This window comes from Myotis yumanensis, unplaced genomic scaffold (genome assembly GCF_028538775.1).
Source record: "Myotis yumanensis isolate MYYU_CA2020_CCGP unplaced genomic scaffold, mMyoYum1.0.hap1 SCAF_1, whole genome shotgun sequence".
In the NCBI taxonomy this organism is placed as follows: Eukaryota; Metazoa; Chordata; class Mammalia; order Chiroptera; family Vespertilionidae; genus Myotis; species Myotis yumanensis.
Genome location: NW_027223752.1, coordinates 71795750 through 71823257, shown reverse-complemented (window position 1 = coordinate 71823257; position 27508 = coordinate 71795750). Strand labels below are relative to the sequence as shown.

The 27508-nt window shown below is 41.0% G+C and overlaps 1 protein-coding gene across 2 annotated transcripts in view; it reads right to left on the bottom strand.

Moving 5' to 3' along the window:
- Window positions 1-27508, bottom strand: part of INO80 (INO80 complex ATPase subunit) — a 145594-nt gene that overhangs the window by 42492 nt on the left and 75594 nt on the right. The window contains exons 25-27 of one of the 2 annotated variants that reach the window (XM_070424984.1): window positions 11376-11516; window positions 6626-6851; window positions 1875-2002 (exon numbers count right to left, since the gene is read on the bottom strand). In XM_070424984.1, the coding sequence (XP_070281085.1) occupies window positions 1875-2002; window positions 6626-6851; window positions 11376-11516 (495 nt within the window). The remainder of the gene's footprint in view (window positions 1-1874; window positions 2003-6625; window positions 6852-11375; window positions 11517-27508) is intronic. The other variant, XM_070424991.1, reaches the window with a different exon arrangement.

The following is a 27508-nucleotide window of genomic DNA, read 5'->3' as shown; positions in this document are numbered from 1 at the left end:
CTGAATGAGGGGCTGATGGCTGTTTTCTGGCTGGCCACACCCCCTTCAGGTTGGGGGTCCCCATTGGGGTGCCTGGCCAGCCTGGGTGAGGACTGAGGGCCATTTTCAGGCTGGCCACAGCCAGGGGCTGGAAGCAGGTATCTGGGATTTATTTATCTTCTATAATTGAAACTTTGTAGCCTTGAGCGGAGCCCAGTGCTGGCCAGGGCAGGCGGGAAGCTTAGATTCCTCCATCCCCGGGGGCAACGTAAGCCTCCTGCTTGCTCCAGCTCTGTTGCCACCGTCATCTTTGTGATGGAGTGAGGGTTAATTTGCATATTACTCTTTTATTAGATAGGCTAGTGATTAAATTGTAAATTGACCTCAAATATCATTGTTATCTCTTGCTAAAAAAATTGCCAGATTATTAAAAAAAGAGCCTGCTACCAAATTCAAATAAGCTCATTGCAAAATTCAGCAAGCCAGCCTTGCCTCCCAAAGAACCTAAAAATTACTCCCTATTGCTACCCTTCATCCTTCTGTACTGATATAAAAATATGATCCCTACTTTCTTATCCCAAGATAGGGATAATCATGGTCCAATTTCCACTTATTACCAAATATTCCCTGGAGTAGCAGGTTAGAACAGAAAGCCTTAGATGCATAAAATCTCCATGGAAAAACATGAGAATATTTATACAATACTGATATCCAGATGCTTTAGCCTCTCCACAAGCGGCTTTCCAACATTCTTCCACCAAGGATTTACTTTAATGGTTTGTGATTATTTGTCCTCTCATTCACTCTCCTGTTTCAATGTCCATGGCTTCTCTCCCTCAAGTAACAAGCGACTACTCAGACAACAAGAAAATAGAGAGAATGTCATCAGAGAAGTAACTAAAGAAACAAAAGCTGCCTTGCAAAATAAGACAACTATATCTTTCACCATAACCCAGTAGTTGTCAACTTCAGTTGCATATTAGAATTACCTTCGGAGCTTTTTCTTATTTTAAAAACATATTTTATTAATTTCAGAGAGGAAGGGAGAGGGAGAGAGAGAAACATTAATGATGAGAGAGAATCATTGATCAGCTGCCTCCTGCACGCCCCTCCCCCACCACTGGGGATCAAGTCTGAAACTCAGGCACGTGCCCTGACTGGGAATCTAACTGTGACCTCCTGTTTCATAGGTTGATGCTGAACCACTGAGCCATGCCAGCAGGGCCCATTTATACATTTTAAAAATTAATATTTAGAGGGTGGAAGAGAGAAACATTGATGTGAGAGAGAAACATTGATCGGTTGCCTCTCGCACATGCCCCAACAGGGGATTGAACCCAAAACCCGGGTATGTGTCCTGACCAGGAATCGAACTGTGACCTCCTGGTTCATAGGTCGACGTCCAACCACTGAGCCACGCCAGCCGGGCACCTTAGGAGCTTTTAAATGTCCTGATGCCTAGGTCTCATTCCAAACTTATTAAATAACCAGACATCAGTATTTGTTAAAGGTCCCCCAAGAGATTGAGAACCATTACATTAACTCAAGATGAAAGCCACTTTCTATTTTTTTACCTAAAGAAAAAAATCACAAATCTTATTTTCCATATACAATTTCAGAGGATTTTTCAAGAAATTCCTAGGGTCTGATGTACTTTAAAATTAGGGAATTTCTTCCCTAGTAAAGGAAGGGAGTAGGGGGTGTGCTATTTCATTGGAATAAGGAAGGAAGCGGAAATCCTTTGCATACTCTCACATCTGCCAGGAGTTGCTTCTCCTCCTTTACAGACAGTAAAATCATCAAGCTGTTTGAGTTCTCATTAAGCAGGAGTAGTATTAGTCATAGATATCTGATTCCTACAAGGTGTCCTAGGTTGCCAAGGTTCCTTCTCCTACCTCCAGTAGGTCTATCATCCTGGTCATCTGGGAGTAGATAAGGACCCTATGTCCTTGAGACTTGAGCCGAGTCAGCAGGACATCAAGGGCATACAGCTTTCCACTGTCAGTGATGAGGCTCTCCTTGCCTAGGGAGAAGAAAAGGGGGGAAGGGGAAACTGTATTTAATTGAAGCAGCAAAATCACTCACTGCAAAGCTGTATGCAGCCAAAATTACTGCAACCAGGATGCGAATAATCATGAAAGCAGGAAAGTATTCTAGAGAAGAATGCAAAGCACTGTTAAATAGTGATCCAATAGTGCTCTGGGAAGAAATATCCTGAAAGAGGGAAGTGTAGGTACCTTCCCAACCGATAGTTCCCAATCAGACACAGGCATCTGAAAACTTCCCCACTCCAACCCTCACTCAGGTACACATGGGCATTTAAAAGTGATGTCCATGTCATATCTTCCGTAAGTGACCTGAGAGACCTGCTGTTTCTTTTTCCATATTATCTCTCAATATCTGTTTCTGCTAGTCTTGTGGCTAAATGGTTTACTTTCTGGAAGTATGAGAATATAAAGAAACAAGGCCTGCTCTTGCCAACCCCTGGAGTCACTTAAACACCAAGAAATGCAAATAAACATACCCTCTTCTGCCTTTTATTTAAAAAATATTTTTATTGAACTTTAGAGAGAGAGAGGAAGGGAGGGAAAGAGAGAAAGAAACATCGATGTGAGAGTGAAACATTGATCGGCTGCCTCCTGCCCTCCCCCGCAACCCCTCCACTCGGGATGGAGCCTGGAACCCGGGCATGTGCCTTGACCTGGAATAGAACAGGCAACCTCTCGGTGGATGGGACAATGCCCAACCAATTGAGCCACACCAGCCGGCTCTTCTGCCTTTAAAAAAACAACAACTCAACTCACTCTCCTGGATGATTTCAAATAGGTTGGCTGGTAAATGCCATTATCCTAAGCTATAATTTAATAAAGACACTCTAGGGCTTGTTCAGCTTTTTAAAAAGATGTTGGGTTTCTGTGAAATGGGAGCTGCTTTCACTCACTAACTTGTACTGTCTCCTTCCTCTTCCCATTAAAAAAAAAATAATAATTTCAGCCAAAGATCTTAAAGTATACTTAACTCACAAATTTTCATCTTATCCATTCAGTATCATTCAACTCCCATCACATTTCAGGAAGTAGAGTTTCCTGTTTGCAGACTGGTCCATAAACATGCCCTGAACAATTGCTGTTATTAAGAGGGGAAGAGATGAGGCTTAAGGGGCTGGGAGATTTAAGAGCATATGTGGAAGTGACTGGGGAACACAAAAAGGGAGAGAGAAAGGCTAAAGTTATTATACAGACAACTAACTGCTAAAAGTAAAAAGGAAAACTATTAAGAAAAAAAAATAGTCTATCCTTAGTTTCTGGGTTTGAACCCATGGATTTTCCTCAGAACTGTGAAGCAATCTAAGGGTTCTCAATGGTCATTTCTCAGTTCTTGTTATTTGCCAAGTGCACAATTATTGTATAAACTGAACAAGAACGGATGTGCTGACAGCACCATAACAAATCACCAGCCACTCTGTTTTGCTACAAAAGCCACAGGCCCTGGATGTTTACTCCTCTGCACTGTAGCCTGCCTTTTCCCACCTTCGGAACGCTGCCAGGCTACATCTCTCCCTCCACCCCTCCACCCCCTGACGCTGTGACACACACCTTTGTTCAGCCTCTTTGTTTGGTCCTGTTTAGATTATTGAAATGCTCTTCTTTTTGTTGGTCTCCTTACCAACACAATCAAATGACTGCAGCTGGGACAGAACTAATTGCTAAGCCCTCTCTCTGGCACCAGACAAGGAGGCCTGTACAAATTCCAAGTCTGATGAGGGAGCAATGCTTTCATAGCAACTTCAAGGTTTTCTTCTTGTCACAATTACCCTTCTCCTTTAATTGGATTCCCCAGGGTCCCTCAATTTTGATGGCTCCTAAACATTCCCCACAGAGCTACCAATCAATTTCAGATAATAAGTTTCTTTCTTTTCTCATTAAAAGCACAGCAAGGTGAAAAAAAAAAAAGCCCATATATTTTTCAGTCATTGAGCAAGAGTGGGTAAACTAATCTCTCTCCATTTGCATATACTCCCTCAACACAAATATTTAAGGGTGTACAAATGTCTTGCATCTGAATTTTGAGAAGTTTCAATTCATCTCAAAATCATGATTCAATGATTGTCACATATTCCTGCTTCCCACATCTATTTTATTTTGCTAAATAGAATGAACTGATGCTAGAATTCCGAAACCTCAGAGATGATGATGTGCATACACTTTGATAGACAGAACTCTGATGCACCTGAGAGAAGCAAGGACTGGTACCTGTTGTTAGCCTGTTATTGTGTAGTGAGGGGGGGGGATGTGGAAGTGGACAGACTGGATTTCTTTGGACTGCCCTGAAGGAAAAGGCCTAAGAAGAAAGAGACTTCTGTAAGTCTTAAAACACTTAAATAATGAACAGTATTTGTTTTTCTGATGAACATGATAGATAGAGGTAGTCAGCCTCTAGTAATTGTCCTTATAAAGATATGCAGGAAAATTGGTTTCTTTGTATACACTGGTGTCTTCTGGGCCTGGCGTCCTTTACACAATTTTTTCGTTTTTGTTTTGTTTTGTTAATCTTCACTTTCTATTGATTTTTTTTTGGGGGGGGGGGAGATGGAGAGAGAAAGGGGGAGGGAGAAAGACAGAGAGAAATATCGATTTGAGAGACACATCAATTGGTTGCCTCCCAATCATGCCTCAACTGGGGTAGGGATTGAACCTGCAACCCAGGTATGTGCCCTTGACCAGAATAGAACCCATGACCCTTCAGTGAGCAGGCTGACGCTCTAACCATTGAGTAACTCAGGCCAGGGCGGTTACCCAATTTTTTAAGAGCTACCAAAGTTGCATTGGGCTAGAGTACGGCCTATTACTAAGCAGGGCGTAGAGCCAAGAACACAATTTCCTAGAAATTAGGCTGATTTTGCCAAGTCAAACCTGTGCCCAGCCCCTTCTTTAAAACAGGAGCTCAAGAAAAATGTTGAAATGAGCAGACTTACTTTCTTGCAATCTTTCCTACAATTCTGTCTTATATTCCTATAGTCTTATAATATTTTCACTTTGATACAGGTTCTTACTGACCACAGGGTAAGATCCTGCTCAGAGACAAAACGAATGTGTCTCATGGCAGTAAAATCAGGGTAACATTAAATAGTATCTCCTTTTACCAAGGGGAGGAGACTAGACTTTTGAAGGGATTGTAAATCCTTCTTCCAGTGAACATGGAGACACATTCAATGTGTGAAATCCAGGAGATTTTGGTTAGTTTCTCAAGGACCATAATGGAACCAACCCTTCCTAGGAAAATAGAAAATGTAAAAGTACAGAGAAAAGAGATAAACTATAGGTTTCCAGTGGCTCCCTCCCCTGCTGCCCTGCCCCAGCCAGTCTACAGAGCACAATAGGGTCAGTGAGGAGCTGGTTGGTTCTCACAGTAAACAGCCAGTGAGGCTGGTGCTTTTTATCGATGCGAAAAGAACTCAGACACTTCCTGCTATTTAAACAAGGTCCATTTTTCTTTCAAAGAACAGGAAAAGCCACAAGAGATTCCCACAGCGCCAGCAATAAGTCTTCTACTCCTGTACTGGGAACTAAGCAGCCAGAATGAAGACAGGAGAAAGAAGAAATATGGTGTTGTCTTGCTTCTTTCAATACCTGTGTTCATCTTCTGCCTGGGATTCTGTGGTTTTCATACCTGCTGGATTCTATACCTCTATTCCCACCAGTATTCAAGCATTCTTTATACTTGGGGTTTCCCTCATTTTACAACAATATACCTTCACCCACTGCTTTCACATGTTCTAAGCCAGTTATGAGGCCATTTACAATACTGTTCTCATATACCCAACCTACTAGAGCAGGTTGACCCGAAGTCTTTTGACATTTGACAAAGTTAACATTAAAATGGAAAAACCAGGTCTTAAACCCTGATCCAGTTATCTCTTAGAAATAGCAGATTCTTTCTTTTGAATGCTTAGCTCTAGTTTACTTCCGCTATATGCCAATAAGATGAGTACAATAAAAATATCAGAGAGTGTGGACAACCAAAACTAACACAATAGCTCTAAGCTACTGCTTCAGTTTGCCTGCAGGTGTAAGCAAAGAACATGAGCCCATGACCCCTGCACTCAATTTCCTTAAAAGTAGTCTCACTAAAGCAAAGATGAAAACCTCGTTTCCTTCCAACCCATGACCACGACCCTGGGAAGACTGGGAATCTGCTAGCATTTTGACACAAAACACACTGTTTTACTTCTGGTTATCACTCAGATCTCCAGCGTTTCATGCAGGACACTGTTTATGCTACTTGAACTAGGCTTTCTGTGAGTGACGACAGTCTCCTTCATCCCCGTGGCAATGGCACAAGACAACCATACTCACTTGACTGAAGCCTTTCTACCAAGTATATTTCTACCTCCTCCCCTTTTGTAAGAGTAGCGTTCACAGCTATAAGCTTATCAAAGGAGAGTAAGCACAAATCTAAAACACATTTCTCTCTACTCAAGTGACAAATTATTTAAATATACTTACCAATAAGTTACTAAGGGCAGAAGAAGAAACAGAAACCCAAAACTTTGAATTCCAAATATCTGAAACCACCACATGGAGCATCTCCCTGGTTTTGTCCTTGTCAAAGCTGTTAACATATTTCAAGCAAACAGAGGACTCACCTGGAATCCTGATGAAAGACCAGCCATTCTGAGGCCTGATGCTCCACAGTCCTCCAGCTGGCTCTGGGAAGAACTGGGACCGTTGATTTAGCCAGTCTGCTGCCAGTTCAGGGGCCCCATTCAACAAACACTGCTTGGCTGCCAGACTCCCTCCTTCCTTCAGCACTCGCCGCTCATACTCTGCACTTCGGTCATTGCAGTAAGAATCCAATGGCACTGCGGTGACCTACAGTCAGAGTCAAATGAGATGGTTCTTTCACATTTTCCACACCCTTTGGGAACCTCAACTTTGAAAGCAACTAATTCTTGGGCTATGTGTTTTACCTTCCCTGTTCTAACAAACTAAGCTTTCCTTAATAATGACTTAATGAGCCTTCCCAGGTAAAAGGTCAACCTCTTATAACATGAACCTACAACAAAACTAAAGATCCAAAGAGTGTTGGAGTTCGTGGATAAACTGGGATACCAGGTCAGGAATAATTCTATCATTCATATATATATGATGGCTTTGCAACTCCCTTCACTGCTGGATGCTGCTTTGGCAAAGTTCTATTTGCCAAATAGACTTAGAAAGTATGATTTAAGTAGAAATGGACTTGTTGCCCCCTATTAGACCTCATGAGTTTGCTGCTTATGTATTCACAACATGACATTCTACGATTCTGTGTATATATTGACCCAGGGCTCCTGCCAAAGAAGCTTATCAAAACATTTCACTAAGAACTGTTTTTAACAAGCACCCCAACATCTTAGGCTGAGCCTTGAAAATACTGCCACGGGGTATATAAACAGTCAGCTAGCTTACTATGGAGCTGCAGGTGTCTCTGCTGAGGACTAGAGAATACCAAAACCAGAGAAAGAGCATCATTTACCAAAAACCACAGAATATGCTCGCGATGAAGCTGACCTGAGTTTGCTAGGGTGCAGTGCCATCTATGGTCCAGATGCAAAACTACAGGGGGTCACAGCAAGCTGAGCCCCTAGAGCTCCAAAATGCAGACAGGCTCATACAGAAATTGGCTTATCCAGGTAGCACTAAGAGAAGGTTTTGATCATCTCATATAACATTTATCCTCTCCACAGTTTATTTCCAAGTTATATTTTTCCCACTGAAAGTTGAGCATAGGCAAATAAATACTGAAATACAAAGCAGGTGGAAAAAAATTGGGTGTTTCCCTGCTATGGTTTGTCCTGACAGTGGCCCAGCAGATAATGGATCAGAGCCGACATCTACCCTCTGAGTCCCAGAACCTCACAATCAATATCTGCTAATTCCATAAAAATAGCTAAGAAAGCAGTGGTTTGGACTACAGAAGTATGACCAGTTCTATATATCTCAAATAGCATGCATACTCTTGGATGAGTAAAACAGCCTATGAGAGACTCATACTGGCCAATTTTACACTCAAAGATAACTGCTTTGGGTTGTTTTGTTGTTTATTTTGTAGATCAGCAGAACTTATATAAAAGACTTTGAGCTCACAGTCTCAAAATGAAAAATCAAAAGCTAGAAACTTAGCCTGAAGAAACACAATCAACAGTGACACAGGGGAAAATGTTTTCCCTGCCTGGGACTCAGTACTAGGCAGTCTTAATAGTTTAAAAACAAACCAACTTTTTTCAGTTATAAACTTTCACCTATTTCCCAACTTTCATTTTGCTGATATCCTTCCAAGTCTCCTTCCAAGTCCAGGATTGAAACTGGGAGGTTTGCAAGGCACAGTTCTTAGTGAAATATTTTTTAATGTTTTGATAAGCTTCTTTGGCAGGAGCCCTGGATCAAGATATATGCAGAATCATAGAATGTCATGTTGTGAATACGTAAGCAGCAAACTCATGAGGTTCAAGGGGGGCAAACAAGTCCATTTCTACTTAAATCCTGCTTTCTAAGTCAGCTCTGTCCTAGATAGACAGCCTTGACCCACATGGTCTTCCTGATGGTTCAGAAACAGGGGGCAATGAAGCATGACATACTATTTTCCCCTTCCCACAAATGGAAATGCATACTCCTTTCAGTACCACATAAGCTAACCTGTTTCTTGCTTCATTAACTTCCTAAACTAAAGTATCTCAGGGGCTGCCTCCTCAAGCATTCAACGCGTCCTTCCTGAGGACACGTATATTCCTGCTCTAGCTCTAGGAAGCGTGACCGCTCCAAGCGCTACAATTTTTTAATAAGATGAATTTCCAGGTCTAGTTTATGACCCCTGCAGAATTATGTTCTGGGCTAGTGAGAAACAGCTCCTATAATTCCTTCCTTAATGGCACAGTTCTTCCTGAACTGACCCTAGTTTTCATAGCATGTGCCAGGAAAATTTGTCTTAATTCAAGGCCAAGGTTGAGGATTCAAAGGAAGTCAGTTTCTCTCCATCACAGATGGGTGAGAAATAAATATAATTAAGACACTGCATGAAATGTTGCCTTATACTCCAGGCCTGATCTCAAAGGTAAGAATTTGTGTATGTGTATATAAAATACCCAGACATGTTTAAAGCTCTTTTTCCTGTCCTTATAACCATCATGTAAGTACTCCCATTTTCAGGAGGGGCTGAGTAGGATGGTGGAAAGGAGCCCTTTCGTCCAATAATAAAAGCTTTCTCCTATTCTGCTTCCACATCTTTATACACTATGGCAGTCTTCAAGCTACTTTTTATTGTTTTTTATGGAAGCAGCAGCACAATGCATGACAGTTTAGACCAGCAGTTGCCAACCGGTGGTCCGCGGACCACTGGTGGTCCGTGAGGTCTGAAAGGTTGGCAACCTTGGTTTAGACTTCTACCTCCTCCGAAAACAATACTCTGAAGTACAGTTGGGGTGCATATGTGTGACTATGTTCAGAAAATAGAGTTGTTCTTCAGAGTAGTTGACTATAGACCTTGGAATGGTAAAAACAAAGAATTTTTATGTCCATAAATGCAATTATAGTTCAAGGCAGTTCACTTTTTATTGGCTCCATAAAATACTGGGAATATGAAAAGTAAAAATATCTTGACATACGGCTCTCAAAAATCTATACTTCCTCTTATCAGGCCTCGCGGTATACACATCATATTAGGAGAGTGAGACGGAAACAAACCACACAACCATGAAGCCTGAAGGCTGCTTTCTATGGAAGCACTTGGCTTTAGGTGTTTCCTAAAAAAAAGTGCATTTCTCTGTATCAACTGGATAATCAATGTAAATCAAATGAAGAGGACAGCAGCAAGGGAATCAAATTCATGTAACACAGGACCAGCAGAAAGAAATCTAGGTAGGCAGGAGTCCATGGGACTCAATAATATCATCTCATTTCCAGTCATCATCTTTCTTTGGACCCTCTGCCAGATTCTGATCTTTGCTAACTTAATAAAGATGCAAGCTGATATAAATGATGGTGGGAAAAATCACTAAGGAAGATTCAAAAGATTCTCCTTCTCTGAATAGAACTGTGAAAAAGTAAACTTGCTAGGATGAGTGGAGGAAACAAGAAAAAAGCACACAGAAGGGTAAGAAATGTCAGCCTCTTAAAGAGTCTCCTGGTTATGAAAGTTGCCCCTTAAAGCAAAAGAAAACAAGACAGAAAGACAGAAACTTGATCTTTGCTCAAACCAAAGTCTAGTCACATCTCTACTCTGCTTCTCTTCCCTTCATATCCTTCTTTGAGGTTGTATCTGGCATTGATCAGTAAGGACAGAAAGAGAGAAGGTGTAAGCAAAGTAAACCACCACAGCATGCCAAGGGGGCAGCCTTTGCAGCAATGCTGTCAACAATCACTGGAGTGCCCTGTTTTAGTAAACAGGTGATAGGAAGAATCCAACAGTGCTCAAAGTTAAAACTGCAACATAAACCCCCAGTCTATAAATAAGACCATGACTGCTGAATGGCAAATACTGCACAACAGTCACTTTTCAGAAGGAACATACTTGTGAACCACAGTGCAGGCAGGACTGCTGAGGAAAGTGAGAACACCAGACTAAGAAGTTTCTTGAAGCCAGAGTGTTATGTTTCCTTTTGTTATTTGGAGACTGTGCTGAGGCGATAAGGCCAGATCAAATCTCCCTGCCAATCTGGCCCCCTCCTCTGAAAAATCCTCAAAAACCTCAATGCAGGTGACAAATGGCTCCCTCTTCTTTTCAAATATTCCACTGTCCCTGACCTGTTGTCAAATATCACAATTGTTGTTGGGTGATAATCTACCTGACAGATGGCTTGCTGCCATGGTAGATTAGAGCCCCTGACTAAATGAGAGGAACTACAGAGGAGAGACAAGGTCAGGGGGAAAAAACCACAACTATCTACCATTCAACTATTCTTTTTAAATTTTTAATTTTTTAATCCTCACCCGAGGATATGCCTTTACTGATTTTAGAGAGAGGCGGACAGGTGAGGGAGGGGAGGAAGGAGGGAGGGAGGAGCAATGATGGGTTGCCTCCCTCGTGTGCCCCAACAGGGGGTTCAAACCCATAACCTGGCATATGCCCTGACTGGGAAGCAAACCCATGACTTCTGGGACATAGGAGGCTGCCTCCAACCAACTAAGCCACACCAGCCAGGGTCAATACAATTCTTAAACTAACCCAGTTCAAGGTTAGAAGTGCTGTCTTGGGAAAGCCAAGACTGTGGTGAGGATGCTTTTTCTAAATACTAAGAATCTGTATGTTTCTCAAGATCCAAATAGCTTAAAACAGTCGTTTAAGATATGGATGCCTTGAAAATTTGTTTATTTCTTCCAATACCATCTACTTTGTCTCTTCCCTTCTGTGGCACTTACTCGTGGACTGGCCACACACAAAAAAGATGGTAGCTCAGTGAGCAGGCAGCAACGAAGCGAGGAGGTAGCTGATCTCCGCTGATGGATGACCTGGTCTGAGTAGCCACTCACTGCTTTACAGTGGCTGCTGAAAACCAGAGACTACAAAACAAAAAGTCAAATTAGTGCCATTGATAATTATGGTTAATGTAATCAAAACTGGGGAAAATATCACAAGTTAAACATCTGACTTAAAGGCATTCTTACTAGTATATATTATTAATTCTAATAAACAAACACTACTTAGAACCGAAAGTATAATATAGACAAAATCCATACTAATTTCAAAATGTGGTTTTATTAAAGTACCTAAGCATCATTTCTAATTCTACCTTTTTCTGGAAAAGATGCTGTTAATTATAAATGGTGATACAAAACCTTCATTAGAGAAAACACTATGTAATGTATGTGCAGGGACGTTTGGTTCATTTGTTATACCATGGATGCAAACTCATGTCTTTTTTTTTTTTAATATGTTTTTATTGATTTTAGAGTGACAGATGAAGGGGGAGGGAGAGAAACATCAATGAGAGAAACATCAATTGGCTGCCTCTTGCACAACCCCCTACTGGGGATCGAGCCCGCAACCCGGGCATGCGCCCTGATCAGGAATCAAACCGGCAACTGCTCAGAGCACAGGGCAACAATCAAACTGAGCAACATCGGCCAGGGTGCAACCTCATGTCTTGAGTTAAAAACAATGACAACCAACAAAATTTCCTTCTAAATTTTTCTTTAAGGCAAATCTGCTTAGCATCACATGTGTGTACTAACATAGTACAGTGTAATTCTAGTGAGGTTAGCTATTTTATTTATGCAGTGACATCAATACAAGTGGTCAGGAAGAAGAAACAGTATCTCTTTAGTTCCTCTACCTATTATTTAAAAAATATAAATTCTTCATTTAGATTATTGTATCAAAAGTACATTTTCTTTTTAGTTTCTTTTATTGCTAATCCTCACTGGAGTATAGATATTTCCCCCCTTCCTCATTGATTCTTTTGAGAGTGGAACGAAAGGGGGAAGGGGAGGAAAAAATATCCATGTGCGAGAAATACACTGATTGGTTGCTTCCTGCATGTGCCCCAACTAGGCCTGGGGATCAAACCTGCAACCCAGGTACATGTCCTTGACTGGAAATCGAATCTGAAACCCTTCAGTGCTCAGGCTGATGCTCTAACCACTGAGTGATGCCAGGCAGGGCAAAAATACATTTTCAGAGACTCCACAGCTCATGTTAAAGCTTCAGTTTACAGCCATTCATATAAAGTATGGAATTTGTCAGTGAGATTACATTATTCCATTTTTATTTTATTTTTTTTTTTTCGCTAAAAGTATTACAAAGGGTATTACATAAGTGTCCTTTCCCCCCATTATTCCATTTTTTAAAACATATTTATTGATTTCAGAGAGGAAGGGAGAGGGAGAGGGAGATAGAAACGATGAGAGAGTACCACTGATTGGCTGCCTCCTACATGCCCCCCACTGGGGATCGAGCCCACAACGTGGGCATGTGCCCTTGACCGGAATCGAACCTGGGACCCTTCAGTCCGCAGTCCGACGCTCTATCCACTAAGCCAAACCAGCTAGGGCTACATTGTTTTATATAACAGATGCAGTTCTTTCTTCAGTGTTAGACATTTATTGTTGGATCCTCATTTTTTATTACTTCTGTTTTACTGGCTTCTTAAATAAGGCAGGTTGATAACTTAAGTAACTGTATAGATGAAGATAATACACAATGTAGTCAAATTTATACATTGCTGTAAAGTCAAGAAAAAACAAACAAACTGCTAGATGAACAGTTACCAGCATCCTCTGCAGGACAATAGCTATAGTTCCAGTACCAAAAACTTCCAGTACCATATCTTCAAGGTGTCTTTATTCAATACATATCTTCTCCCAAAGTAAATGGGTTCTTTAGGATCACAGTTTGAGAGAAGTCACCTCAAGTTGTCTAGTAGGACATGTGTATCATAATCAGTTTCCATGAAACAATTAACACCTAAATAATGGTCATGAACAAAATAAAAGGCTTTAACTGTCTCCAGAACAGGTGGGCCAGCTTCGATGGTTTCTAATCACACCATAGGAAGTCTTTACAATGCTTTATTACAATAGTGGGTCCATGTAGTTTTGCTCAGCTAGTGGTTGAGCATTGACCTATGCACCAGAAGGTTGTACAGTTCGATTCCCAGTCAGGGCACATGCTCCCTGGTGTGGGGCATGCAGGGGGCAGCCAATCAATTATTCTCTCTCATCATTGTTTCCTTCTCCCTCTCCCTTCCTCTTTGAAATCAATTAAAAAAAAAAAACCTAAAAAAAATACAAGACACAAAAAACCACACCACCACCAAAATAATGGTGGGTTCATGTAGTTTTGATGTGCTTGACCTTTTTCTCTAGATATTGAGGTCCCTGTTATTACCCACAAAAGAATTTGAAGCTTCTGATAGTTTTGTTGTTAATCCTCACCCGAAGATATTTTTTTCCATTGCCTTTCAGAGAGTGAGAAGGAGGGTGGGAGGGGGAGATAGATAGCCAGGTATGTGCCCTGACTGGGATTTGAACCCACAACATTTTGGTGTAGGGATGATGCTCCAACCAACTGAGCCACCCGGCCAGGGCTTACCTAAAGACTGAATTCTTTACTAACTTCTAAAGAAAAATAAACAATGTCTCTGTCAGGGATTTCTTAGTCACCCTCATTTTAAGTATTCTCAAATGGCAAAAACCAACAGAACCCTATTTTTATTTCACTCCTAGCTTATATAAGTAAAAGATGAAAGGATAGCCCTAGCTGGTTTGGCTCAGTGGATAGAGCCTCTATCGTCCTGCGGACTGAAGGGTCCCAGGTTCGATTCCGGTCAAGTTCACATGCCTGGGTTGCAGGCTCGATCCCCAGTACGGGGTATGCAGGAGGCAACCAACCAATGATTCTCATCATTAATGTTTCTTGCTCTCCCTCTCCCTTCATCTTTGAAATCAATAAAAAAAATATTTTTAAAAATCCTTAAAATAAAAAAAAATGAAAGGATAAATATTTCCTTCAATTATTTTCTCTTCAACATTATAGTTATTAATAAGAAAGGGATACGAATTTCACGGTAGAAAGTCCTTTTAACACAATATGTCATTTGTCATAAAGTTCTGGAAAAAGTCCAACAATTCTATTTCCAGAGATGGTCATTCTCAAATTAGGACATGTTCACTTATCTTATAGGAGCTAGGTTAAAATGATAGTCTCATCCTAGCTGGTTTGGCTCAGTGGATAGAGCATCAGCCTGAGGACTGAAGGGTCCCTGGTTCGATTCTGGTAAAGGGCACATGCCAGGGTTGTCGGCTCGATCCCCAGTAGGGGGCGTGCAGGAGGTAGCTGATCAATGATTCTCTCTCACCATTGATGTTTCTATCTCTCCCTCTCCCTTCCTCCTGAAATCAATAAAAATATATTTTTTAAAAAAAGATGGTATTCTCATTGAAAGTCACTAAGTCAAGGTGATTTATAAACTTCTGATTCCTGATTAAAAAAAAAAAATTCACAGGTTAAAATGTTCAACATATACAGCTTTAGCTTTAGAGAAACCCTGACTGCTGCTGCCCTATTTTACTCAATCTATACTTTTCTAGATTATATTCTTTTAACATTGATTCTACTCAACCTTCCTTAGTACAGCGAGTCCATTAATGGTACCACACTATCCACATTCTCTTCACATAAATGACATGAACTGCTAGACACAGAAAAATTCAACATGTAACAAAGAAGAACACAAAGGACACCTTAAACGCCACTGTGTAGGAAGCTTAAGGGGATAGGACAGAAATGAAGGGTCATTATTTCTTTAGTCTATTTTGGCCTAAAACAAATTAGAAAAAAAGAAACAGAATGTCACACTATAAGAGATGTAACTTGGTTATAATGTGTCCTAGGTTTTGCTATTCTGTTGTCCCTTCCTCATGTTTTTGAATGTCTCATTACATTGTTGACAATGGCAGCTGTATGCATCTTGCTGCCAGCAGTGAAATCAGGCTTTTGTAATTCTTTTGGCCCCATGTAAAAGTCAAGTGAAAATAAGTAGGGCAGAATGATAGAAAACACAGACGTTTTCCCCTCAGATACAGACGTACCCATTTATACATAAAAAATAAAAAAAAATAAAAAAAATATATGTATACTGATTTCAGAGAGGAAGGGAGAGGGAGAAATAGAAACATCAATGATGAGAAACATTGATGGGCTGCTTCCTGCAACTCCCCACCCCCACCCCCAATGGGGATCGAGTCCGCAACGCAGCACGTGCCCTGACCCGGAATCGAACCGTGACCTCCTGGTTCATAGATCAACGCTCAACCACTAAGCCATGCAAGCTGGGCCCATTTATACATTTTTAAAATTGATATTTAGAGAGCAGAAGGGGGAGAGAAATATTGATGTGAGAGAGAAACATTGATCGGTTGCCTCCCGCACATGCCCCGACCGGGATTGAACTCGAAACCCGGGTATGTGCCCTGACCAGGAATCAAACCTTTCAGTGTATGGGAAGATGCTCCAACTGAGCCACATTGGCCAGAGCTAGACTTACCCATTTAAAAAGGGTTCATACTTTGCTCTCCATGTCTTATTTAAATTTAAAAGCATGCTTATGTTAACATTAGTTCTTTGTTACTTAGAAACTGATTTTTTTGTTCTTAAATAACATCAAATTTAGATATAGAGAAAAGGTCTCACTTTATTTTTTAATGAAAATTTTTTTTATTTCAGAGAGGTAGGGGGAGGGAGAGAGAAAGAGATAGAAACATCACTGATGAGAGAGAATCATTGATCAGCTGCCTCCTACACATCCTTTATTGGAGATTGAGCCCGCAACCGGGGCATGTGCCCTGACTGGGAATCAAACTGTGACCTAATGGTTCACAGGTCGATGCTCAACCACTGTGTCACACTGGTTGGGCAAAAGGTCTCATTTTAAGTGAAAGGGCATAATGTTTATAAATCAACTGCTAGACTACATGAATTCTATTTTCAGAGATATTCTAAGTGATCAAACAAAAAAGGGGAAAGTAAAATAGAGACAAAGCCTGAACACAATGTCTTCCCAGGGCTTTCTACAAGAGGTGTTGCAGCTCTCACAATCTAAGGAAATGATAGACAGACAGACAGATAGACAGATAGATAGACAGACACTGTAGTTGCAAATTAACATTTAGCGAGAAAGTTTTTTTTTAAAATATATTTTTATTGATTTCAGAAAGGAAGGGAGAGGAAGAGAGAGATAGAAACATCAATGATGAGCCAGAACCGGTTTGGCTCAGTGGATAGAGCGTCGGCCTGCGGACTCAAGGGTCCCGGGTTCGATTCCGGTCAAGGGCGTGTGCCTTGGTGGCGGTCACGTCCCCAGTGGGGGGCGTGCAGGAGGCAGCTGATCGATGTTTCTGGCTCTCTATCCCTCTCCCTTCCTCTCTGTGAAAAATCAATAAAATATATTAAAAAAAAAAAAAAAAAAGAAACATCAATGATGAGAGGGAATCATTGATTGGCTGCCTCCTGCACGTTGGACCGAGCCAGCAACCCAGGCATGTGCCCTTGACTGGAATCAAACCCGGGACCCTTCAGTCCGCAGGCCGACGCTCCATCCACTGAGCCAAACCAGCTGGGAGCGAGGAAGTTTTTGAAAACTTCCTTTTTGGGGGATTCTTCATCAAGAGTCAAAGCTCTCTAAGCATTTAATAGAGAACAGTGTTTAAAACTTAAACACACACCACTCTTTAAAAAATATTATGTTTAGATCCTTTTGTATATTTTAAATTCCAAAATCTGAAATGCTCCCAATTTCATGAGGTAGTTGGCTTACTACAGATGGAGCGTTTATAAGCTTTCAATACATATGATGCCTAATTACCATGAAAACAGTTTCACTGAGACTGAGACAGGAGATGGAATCAATGCTGGTACTCTGTTCCTGACAATCATCATTCTTAATGTAACATTTAACTGGTTATAGTATAAAATCTGTTTTCCTCCCCAAAAGATGGCTAAATGGTATATTTCCTACAGATTCTGGTTTTTGTCTTTATTCTTCTAAAAACAGCATTAAAAATAAAAAAGATTCATATGTGTGAGACTTGCATTCTTTTTTTTTTAGACTTGCATTCTTTAATCCCTGCAAAACCATACAACAAAGGAGTTCTGGATAAAGCCCACAGTGGCAAGGGAAGTATGTGATAATAAATTTATGAAAGTTTTTAACTAAATACTATTTCTTCCTGAAATTCTCACCAGCAAAGTAGGGTGGAGCACAATGAAATTAATTGGAACATAGCATAACAAAAGAAGAAAATATCAGATAAGCATTCATGTCAAGAAAGAGATTTTTAAAAGGCCCCAAACTTTGTTCAAAACAACAGTGTCATCTGTTATTTCCTTGATGTTTATGTATTATCCCAAAGGCAATATTATGAGGATGGTACTTGAACTCTGTAACACAGAATTCAAATTTCATATTCACTGCCAGGTGAGAACAAGGGTATACTGGAGGGGAAAAAGGAGGTTCTCACTGTCCAGATTCATTACATTCATGCAGGGTCGGGGTGGGGGTAAAGGGAGAGGAAGACGTTAGGATTGGGTTAGAATGATGAATATGATCTCAAGTAGTATGTGATCTGAGATAGCTTACCAAGAATAAGATGACAACATGTAGCTAAGTCAACACTCATTATCTGTCCTCAGAAGAATAAGAACAAAGCCTTCACCTCAGTTCTGATGATAGAAAGCTGTATTTAGAAGACAGGCTACTGGAACAATACCTACTACTGCTTATAAAAGAAATGAAGGCATAAAAGGAAACAGAATGAAGGATTCTCGGCCTTAAGAGGATAAAGCTGGCTATGTGAAAATTGATTCAAAGCTAATTTGGTAGCTACAAGGAATTTCATTTTTTTAAAATATATTTTATTGATTTTTTACAGAGGAAGGGAGAGGGATAGAGAGTTAGAAACATCGATGAGAGAAACATTGATCAGCTGCCTCCTGCACGCCCCCTACTGGGGATGTGCCCGCAACCCAGGTACATGCCCTTGACCGGAATCGAACTCAGGACCCTTCAGTCCGCAGGCCGACGCTTTATCCACTGAGCCAAACCGGTCAGGGTACAAAGGAATTTTAATTCAAAATTATTATTTGAATAGTGCAAGAGAAAGATTCCTGACACACACTTCTGATTTTAGCATTTTCCCCGTCTCTCTTTTCTCAGGTCTGAGAATAACACCAACCTTTACTTTTAAGACTGATCTTGAGCATTGAATCTAGATTCAACTCAAATGTTCTTTCATCAAAACTTTGAAATGTAATTAGTGTTTACTTAAATATTTTAAAAAGGCTACTCTACTTCCTAGTACCACAAAAGAAAAGCAAAACAGAGTTGGAGAAACAGCATCTCTTCAGCATTATGTTTATGAATAATAAAATTTATATAATCAGTTACCAATTATGTAAACTGGCAAATCAAAATGAAATGAAAGATACAGAATAGAACATAGCTTGCAAGGAAAAGTTTTGCTCACATGGGGTTAGTTAGGTCTTAAGAGCAATGAACTCCTGTTGGAGATGAAAGCCAGATATTATACTGTATATAATATAAATACAGTTGACATTTGCTATGGCTAATAAAACTATAGACAAATGAATGACCTGGAGAGCAGGGAGAGATACCAACATCTTCTCCAGTTTAAGAACTTTCATGGTGTCACAGTCAGAACCTATCTATAGCCTAAGACAAAATTTCAGAAGAGTGAATACCAAAACAAACTTTATAATGAAGTAACCAATATAAAGGCATCAGCCCAGCAGTAAAAGTCTATGGTTCTTTTGAGATGTTCACAATTTTTTGGATACCCCTTTCTTCAAAAGGTGGAATGTAATTCCCCTCCCCTTGGGTGTGATTTAGATGTAATGTCTTCCAAAACTAGCTCATAAGGCACTGTGGCTCCTTCTTACTCTTTTTCTCTTGAGTTATTCACTCTGTGGGAAGCCAGCTGCCATGCCATGAGGACATTCAAGCAGCCTCAAGGAAGAGTTGATACAGCAAGGAACTGAGGCCTCCAGCCAACAGCCAACACCAACTTGCCAGGCATGAAAGTGAGCTACCTTGGAAGCAGATGCTATGGTCTAGTCAATCTTTCAGGTAACTGTAACCCTAGCTCAGTGGTCGGCAAACCGCGGCTCGCGAGCCACATGCGGCTCTTTGGCCCCTTGAGTGTGGCTCTTCCACAAAATACCACGTGCGGGCGCACACGTACAGTGCGAATGAAACTTCGTGGCCCATGCGCAGAAGTCGGATTTCGGCCTGGGCAAAACAAGTATACAAGACGAGTGTGGATGGGAGAGTTGGAAGGGGTTGACCTCAGCGAACGTACCTCAATCAGATTGAGGACGTTTTTAGCAAAGGTCAGCTTAGGAGTACCCTAATTAAGTTAATAACAATGTACCTACTTACATAGTTTTAAGTTTAAAAAATTTGGCTCTCATAAGAAATTTCAATCGTTGTACTGTTGATATTTGGCTCTGAGTTTGCCGACCACTGCCCTAGCTGTTATTTTGACTTCCTAAGAGCCAGAACCACCTACCTGAGCTGTTCCCAAGTTCCTGACCAAAGAAACTGTGAGATATTAAATGTTTATTGTTTTAAACTGCTAGGTTTTGAGGCAATCTGTTATGTAGGTATCCTATATAACAGTGACGGAGAACCTATGACACGCGTGTCAGAGGTGACACGCGAACTCATTTTTTTGGTTGATTTTTCTTTGTTAAATGGCATTTAAATATAAAATAAATATCAAAAATATAAGTCTTTGTTTTACTATGGTTGCAAATATCAAAAAATTTCTATATGTGACACGGCACCAGAGTTAAGTTAGGGTTTTTCAAAATGCTGACATGCCGAGCTCAAAAGGTTCGCCATCACTGCTATATAATAACAAAGAAACATGTAAATTGACCATCCCTCTGCTACGCTCACCAGCCAATCAGGAGTGAGTATGCAAATTAACCCAACAAAAACTGGCAGGTTAATTTGCATGCACAGGCGAGGGGCAGAGAGCAGAGCAGGAAAGCCGGCAGAGAGCCGGCACCAGATGGAGAGCAGAGAGGGAGAGCTAGCAGCTTGGAGGACTTGGCAGAGTGGGAGGCTGTGTGACGGAGACAGAGCAGGAAGGGAAAACCAAGAGCGCGGGGAGCACCAGGAATTCTGGGAATAGTTCTGGTGGCAGCCCCAGGACCGGAAGCAGAAGCCCAGAGTACGGGGAGCACCAGGAATGCTGGGAATTGTAGTTCTGGTGGCAGACGGATCTCCTAGACCAGGGGTGGGCAAACTTTTTGACTCGAGGGCCACAATGGGTTCTTAAACTGGACCGGAGGGCCGGAACAAAAGCATGGATGGAGTGTTTGTGTGAACTAATATAAATTCAAAGTAAATATCATTACATAAAAGGTACGGTCTTTTTTTTTTTTTTTTTTTTTTTTTAGTTTTATTCATTTCAAACGGGCCGGATCCGGCCCCGCGGGCCGTAGTTTGCCCATGGCTGTCCTAGACACTAGAGCAGCGGTTCTCAACCTGTGGGTCGCAACCCTTTTGGGGGTCGAATGACCTTTTCACAGGGGTCGCCTAAGACCATCGGAAAACACATATATAATTACATATTGTTTTTATGATTAATCACTATGCTTTCATTATGTTCAATTTGTAACAATGAAATTGGGGGTCACCACAACATGAGAAACTGTATTAAAGGGTTGCGGCATTAGGAAGGTTGAGAACCACTGCACTAGAGCAAAGTGAGCCTGGAGTAAGTTACTGTTGTGGTGGGGGATGGAGGGAAAGCAAAGGTGAGAGACATAAGTAAAATCAGAGTGTGTAGGAAAAATTAAAGGGAAGATATCCTCAAACTTCCAGGAAATCTCCACCAATGAAGCAAAGGAAAAAAAAATGCTTCTGTGAGCAACAAACCAAACCCCCAGTGCACAAATCTTCGTGCACTGGGCCCCTAGGCTATATAATAAAAGCCTAAGCAACCGTTAGGGCAGAACAACTGGTCACTATGATGCACACTGACCACCAGGGGGCAGACGCTCAACGCAGGAGCTGCCTCCCGGTGGTCAGTGCGCTCCCACAGGGGGAGCACCGCTCAGCCAGAAGCCAGGTTCACAGCTGGCGAGCACAGCGGCAGTGGTGGGAGTCTCTCCCGCCTCCGCAGCAAGGCTAAGGAGCAGTGAGCCGAGCGGTAAGGGGCCAGCAAGCAGGCGGTAAGGCGCGAGAGGTCCCGAACTGCGAGAGGGCGCAGGCTGGGCTGAGGGACCCCTTTCCCCCCAGTGCATGAATTTCATGCATCGGGCCTCTAGTAGAAATATAAGGGCTAATATCTACAATTGACCCTTTTTACAATTACTCTTGAGATTTCTATACATTAACTACTTCTACTGGTATTCCTCAGTGTCAAGAAGTACATTTAGTTCTCAGCTCAAATGCAGAACAAAAATAACTGATGTACAAAAATAAAAAGAAATCAATAAATGATTAAACAAGTTACCAACACTACCCATGTTTCCCAACCCATAAGAAAAAGTTAGAATTCTTCACAAAATTCTATTTTAAATACTGAGAAAGACTATACTTTTTAAAAAAAATCCTCTCTTGAAGATATGTTTTTACTGGTTTTAGAGGGAGAGGAAGTGGGGGAGAGAGAAACATTGACGTGACAGAGAAACATCGATCAGTTATCTCCCGTATGCTCCTCGACTGGGGATAGAACTCACAACCTACGTAAGTGCCCTGACCAGTAATTGAACCCTTTTTGGTTTATAGGATGATGCTCCAACCGAGTCACTCGGCGAGGCCAAGACTAAACTTTTACTTTTAGGCTGAAGGACATTCCCTGAGATAAGAATACACACCAAGTTCCAAAGAGAAAAGCAACAATAATACAATGCACCAACACTCACTAGGTCCTTCAACAATCATTTATTTCACCTTCTAAGTGCAAGATGCCTAAAATAACCAGATCACAAAGAGAAGAGCGACTATATAAAATGCCCAAATATCTAAATTGTATTCTTACTTGGGGGGTGGGGGGGTGGGTAAGGAATGAAGAAGAAAAAGACAACTGTGTAACAGTGCCTTTTTTCATGTTAATTAAGTTTTTGTCTTTCTGGACATCATAAAACATCCTTTATGCTAGAGAAGTATCTTTCTATTAATTATAGAGCTCCTACCATTATTCACTAGCAGTGGTTCTCAACCTTCTGGCCCTCTAAATACAGTTCCTCATGTTGTGACCCAACCATAAAATTATTTTCATTGCTACTTCATAACTGTAATGTTGCTACTGTTATGAATAGTAATGTAAATATCTGATATGCAGGATGGTCTTAGGCGACCCCTTTGAAAGGGTCGTTTGACCGCCAAAGGGGCTGCAACCCACAGGTTGAGAACTGCTGCACTCGAGTTTTCTACCACATAAATTACCCCTGACTCTTGGCGGTGTACATCAACATTTACCACAATAAGAACGATAAGAAAAACAGTGGCGGTAGCTATCAATGTCATTGCCAAGGGAAACATTTTCTGACCCAAGGAGAAACCTGCCACAGCAAATCCAAAAATCAAAATCGTTAATCCAGTAAAGAAGAAAAAGTATTGTTGCAGAATCTATATGAACACTTTCTTTGGATTATTCTCTGCAACAGAGTCCGCTGACCATAAACTCGAGGTGTCGAGATCATGATGAGTCTTATCTTGGTTACTGCAGCTCTTGAATAACCAGAAAATTCAAACTCCTTACAAGACGAGATCAACTTTTATACTCTTAACTAATGAATTTTGGAAATCTGTACTAAAGGATAAGGTGTCCAAAATTTCCTTCTTTATTCTTCTTTGCAAAACAAACAAAACCAATTTTCTCTAGATGAATGTTTCTTGAATAAGAAAAATGCAGTTAAGAGAAACCTCTATGAGAAACAGTATAATAATGGTGAGAGGCATATTCTAACAAGGCCATTCTTGGGGGATGGTGCCCACAATAAAACTGTTCAAGTCTGAATCAGTTGGTTCTTTCAAAATCACCTATTTTTATTTAAACTATCTTTGAATATCAGGGACATAACAGATATATACCAAAATATACTAAGACACAGGTGGACTTTGATCACTAGAGCTACATGTCAGGGTAACTCTGGAATGAAATAAACACACTGCTCTCTGAGCAAGTTCTGGTCTTCTCTTTCATATTCAGAAAGTGAGACTATTCCATAAAGTCCAAAATGTCAGTTCCTGTCCTTTCCTACTATTACAAGAATGATCCAGAATCTTCTACATAGTGACTTCTCTTTATCTAGTCCTCTAGCTATTCTAATATTGTGCAGTCATCTAGTACTGTATTTTTCAAATCATGAGTAGGGATGGTCATGAAATTATTTTTTTAAAATACATTTTTATTGATTTCAGAGAAGAAGGGAGAAGGAGAGAGAGGAACATCAATGATGAGACAGAATCATTGATCGGTTGCCTCCTGCGTGCCCCCTACTGGGAGTCAACAACTCGGGCATGTGCCCTTGACTGGAATCAAACCTGGGACGCTTCAGTCCGCAGGCTGATGCTCTATCCTCTGAGGCAAACAAGCTAGGGCATGAAATAATTTTTTAGTAGGTCCCCACCAACATTTAAAAAAAGAAAAGAAAAAACAACCAGGGTATACTGTATATGTGGTTACATATAGTTTTGTGAATTTTTTGTTTTAAAATTTTAGGTATGTGAAATATTTGGTATATCTACATACTTAACAGGTGGTAACATAAAATATTTTTTTTCTAGAGTCATGATCACAATTCAGTAGCCACAGATATAATGGGCTTTATTATATGTTTAATAACTGTTACACATGGAGTTTCAACAACATAATTATTTAGAACCTGGGCTAACCTTTAAGGCTAGATACCATGTAAAGATCATCCTGCTTACTTGAAAGCAGAGAATTCTTAGGATAGATAGATCAACAAATTGCAAAATGCACTGCCTGGTTGGTATTTTAATATATGTATGTTGTAGACTAAAAGCAGAACAGTGTTTCTACACTTACATAATTAGCTTTTAGCTACCTGTGGCCTACTAGCTCAGTAACTCAGTATACATTCTAAGCCACTACAAGAGCAAATATCTATCCATAACAGAAAATAAAATTTAAAAAGAGAAAAAGGAAGTGACTGTAACATCAATTAGATAAACTTTCAGATTTCACCACCAATTTCCCATAAAGCATATTGCCCACATCTGAATTTCTCAGAAAATTCATTAGTTGTTATAAGGACCTCTCTGAACAGGTGCTCTGAACACACTACTATATTTTCATAGAGCATAAGAATACAAATAAGTGATGCTTATCTTTGAGTGTTAAATTAAGGTGCAGGTATCTACATAAAGGGGCATAACAAACCCTTGGGAGGATAGTGCTTTCTGTACCAAAAATAAAACTACTAAAGCTTTATAACTGTAGTGTAATACTATATATTATTGAATGCCAGGGGATTGATCTGTAAGAGGTTAGGTAACTCTTCATTAGACAGATCAACATTTCACTTGTAGGAAGTCATTCTGCCACCACTGACATTATTCCAAACAGGCTGGGACCCAATTCTATTCTCTTTTTGTATTACTTATCTCCAATAAAGTACATGGAGCAACGTTTGAGAAATCAACTGAGAAAACAAAAGATAAGGAAATCATATGGGTTCTCCAGTGTACAGGGGGCACACACCAGATCCAGCCAAAGAACATCCGGTATTTGATAGCATTTAAGACTAATGACCCAGGCAGGAGAAACCAAGATGGCGGCATAGGTAAACACCGGAAATTGCTGCCTCGCACAACCACTTCAAAAATACAACTAAAAGACAAAACGGACATCATCCAGAACCACAGGAAGGCTGGCTGAGCGGAAATTCTACAACTAGAAGGAAAGAGAAAAGCACACTGAGACTCAGAGGAGGTGCGGAAGTAAAGTGCAGAGGTACGGAGGCGCATGTGGAAAGGGCTGGAAACTAAGGACACAGTTGTCTTTTTCAATCGGGAGGGAGACACAAGCTCCCGACGGCTCTGAACTCCAGTTCCGGGCAAGTCTCTGGGGACCCAAACTCATACGGGGAGAAACTGGACTGTCTGGCATCGGGCGGAACTCGAGGGCGGATTTCTCTCAGAGGTGCTGGCAGCGATTACCTCGGGACACTGAGACCTGGGGCCTCTTAGGGCAGGACTGAGGATCAGCCATAGCTGTTTGCTCTCTGCCTTGTTGATTCCCTGAGACCCCGCCCCACCCAAGCTGTGTGCAGACGCTTTTGCATATGAATGACCTGGCCCTTTGCAATCTGAAAATTACCTAACAAACTGCAGCTGGGTCAGAGAGACCCAGAACTTCCAAAAGAAGGCCCAAGGCCCCAGAGCAGCTTGCACTGCTTCACAGCTGGGCCTCATCTGGGCACCTCCAAACCCCAAACAAAGAAGAGGAATCTGCATATCTCTCCATAACTCCTGCATGATATCTAGCAAAGAATTAGCACCTCCTTAGAGATCCAAGTGCCAGTGTACCCAGTGGTCAGAGTGGGACCATCCAGATTACAACTCCTCAGATTACAACTCCTCAGATCCATAAGGGACACACTCAGGGGGTAGACTCAGTGAGCACCAAAGCCCCACTGAAGCAAGTCTTGCTCCAGAAGGGTGTCTCCAGCACAGAAGTTCTCCCACCGTAGACACAGCTGATTCTCATAGCCAATTGGCCTGGAGGTCAATTCTTCCCAGTGATATCAACTACAATCAAGGCTTAACTACAACAAGACTGTGCACACAGCCCACAAAGTGGTGCACCAAGAGTGTCCACCTCAGGTAATTGGGTAGGCTGAGCCACTGGGCCCTATAGGACACCTAGCACAGAAAGTCACTCTATCAACACAGGGAAGCAGCCAAAATGAGACCAAAAAAACAGGTCACAAATGAAAGAAATGGAGGAAAGCAAACTACTGGATATAGAGTTCAAAACCATGGTTATAAGGTTACTCAAGAATCTTCTAGAAACCGCCAATAAATTTAGTGAGACCCTCCATAAATCTAGTGAGACCCTCGAGGATATGAAAAAGGACCAACTAGAAATTAAGCATACACTGACTAAAATAAAGAATATTATACAGAGATCCAATAGCAGACTAGAGGATCCCAAGAATCAAGTCAAAGATTTGAAATACAAAGATGCAAAAAACAACCAACTGGAAAAACAAAAAGAAAAAAGAATCCAAAAATATGAAGATAGTGTAAGGAGCCTCTGGGACAGCTTCAAGCGAACCAACATCCGAATTATAGGGGTGCCAGAAGAAGAGAAAGAGCAAGATATTGAAAACCTATTTGAAGAAATAATGACAGAAAACTTCCCCTACCTGGTGAAAGAAATAGACTTACAAGTCCAGGAAGCGCAGAGAACCCCAAACAAAAGGAATCCAAAGAGGACCACACCAAGACACATCATCATTAAAATGCCAAGAGCAAAAGACAAAGAGAGAATCTTAAAAGCAGCAAGAGAAAAACAATCAGTTACCTACAAGGGAGTATCCATACGACTGTCAGCTGATTTCTCAATAGAAACTATGCAGGCCAGAAGGGAGTGGCAAGAAATATTCAAAGTGATGAATAGCAAAAACCTACAACCAAGATTACTTTATCCAGCAAAGCTATCATTCAGAATTGAAGGTCAGATAAAGAGCTTCACAGATAAGAAAAAGCTAAAGGAGTTCATCACCACCAAACCAGTATTATATGAAATGCTGAAAGGTATCCTTTAAGAAGAGGAAGAAGAAAAAGGTAAAGATACAAATTATGAACAACAAATACACATCTATCAACTAGTGAATCTAAAAATCAAGTGAATAAATAATCTGATGAACATATAAACTGGTGAATATAATAGAATCAGGGGCATAGAAAGGGAGTGGACTGTCAATTCTTGGGGGAAAAGGGGTGCGGGGGGTGTGGGAAGAGACTGGAAAAAAATCGTACACCTAT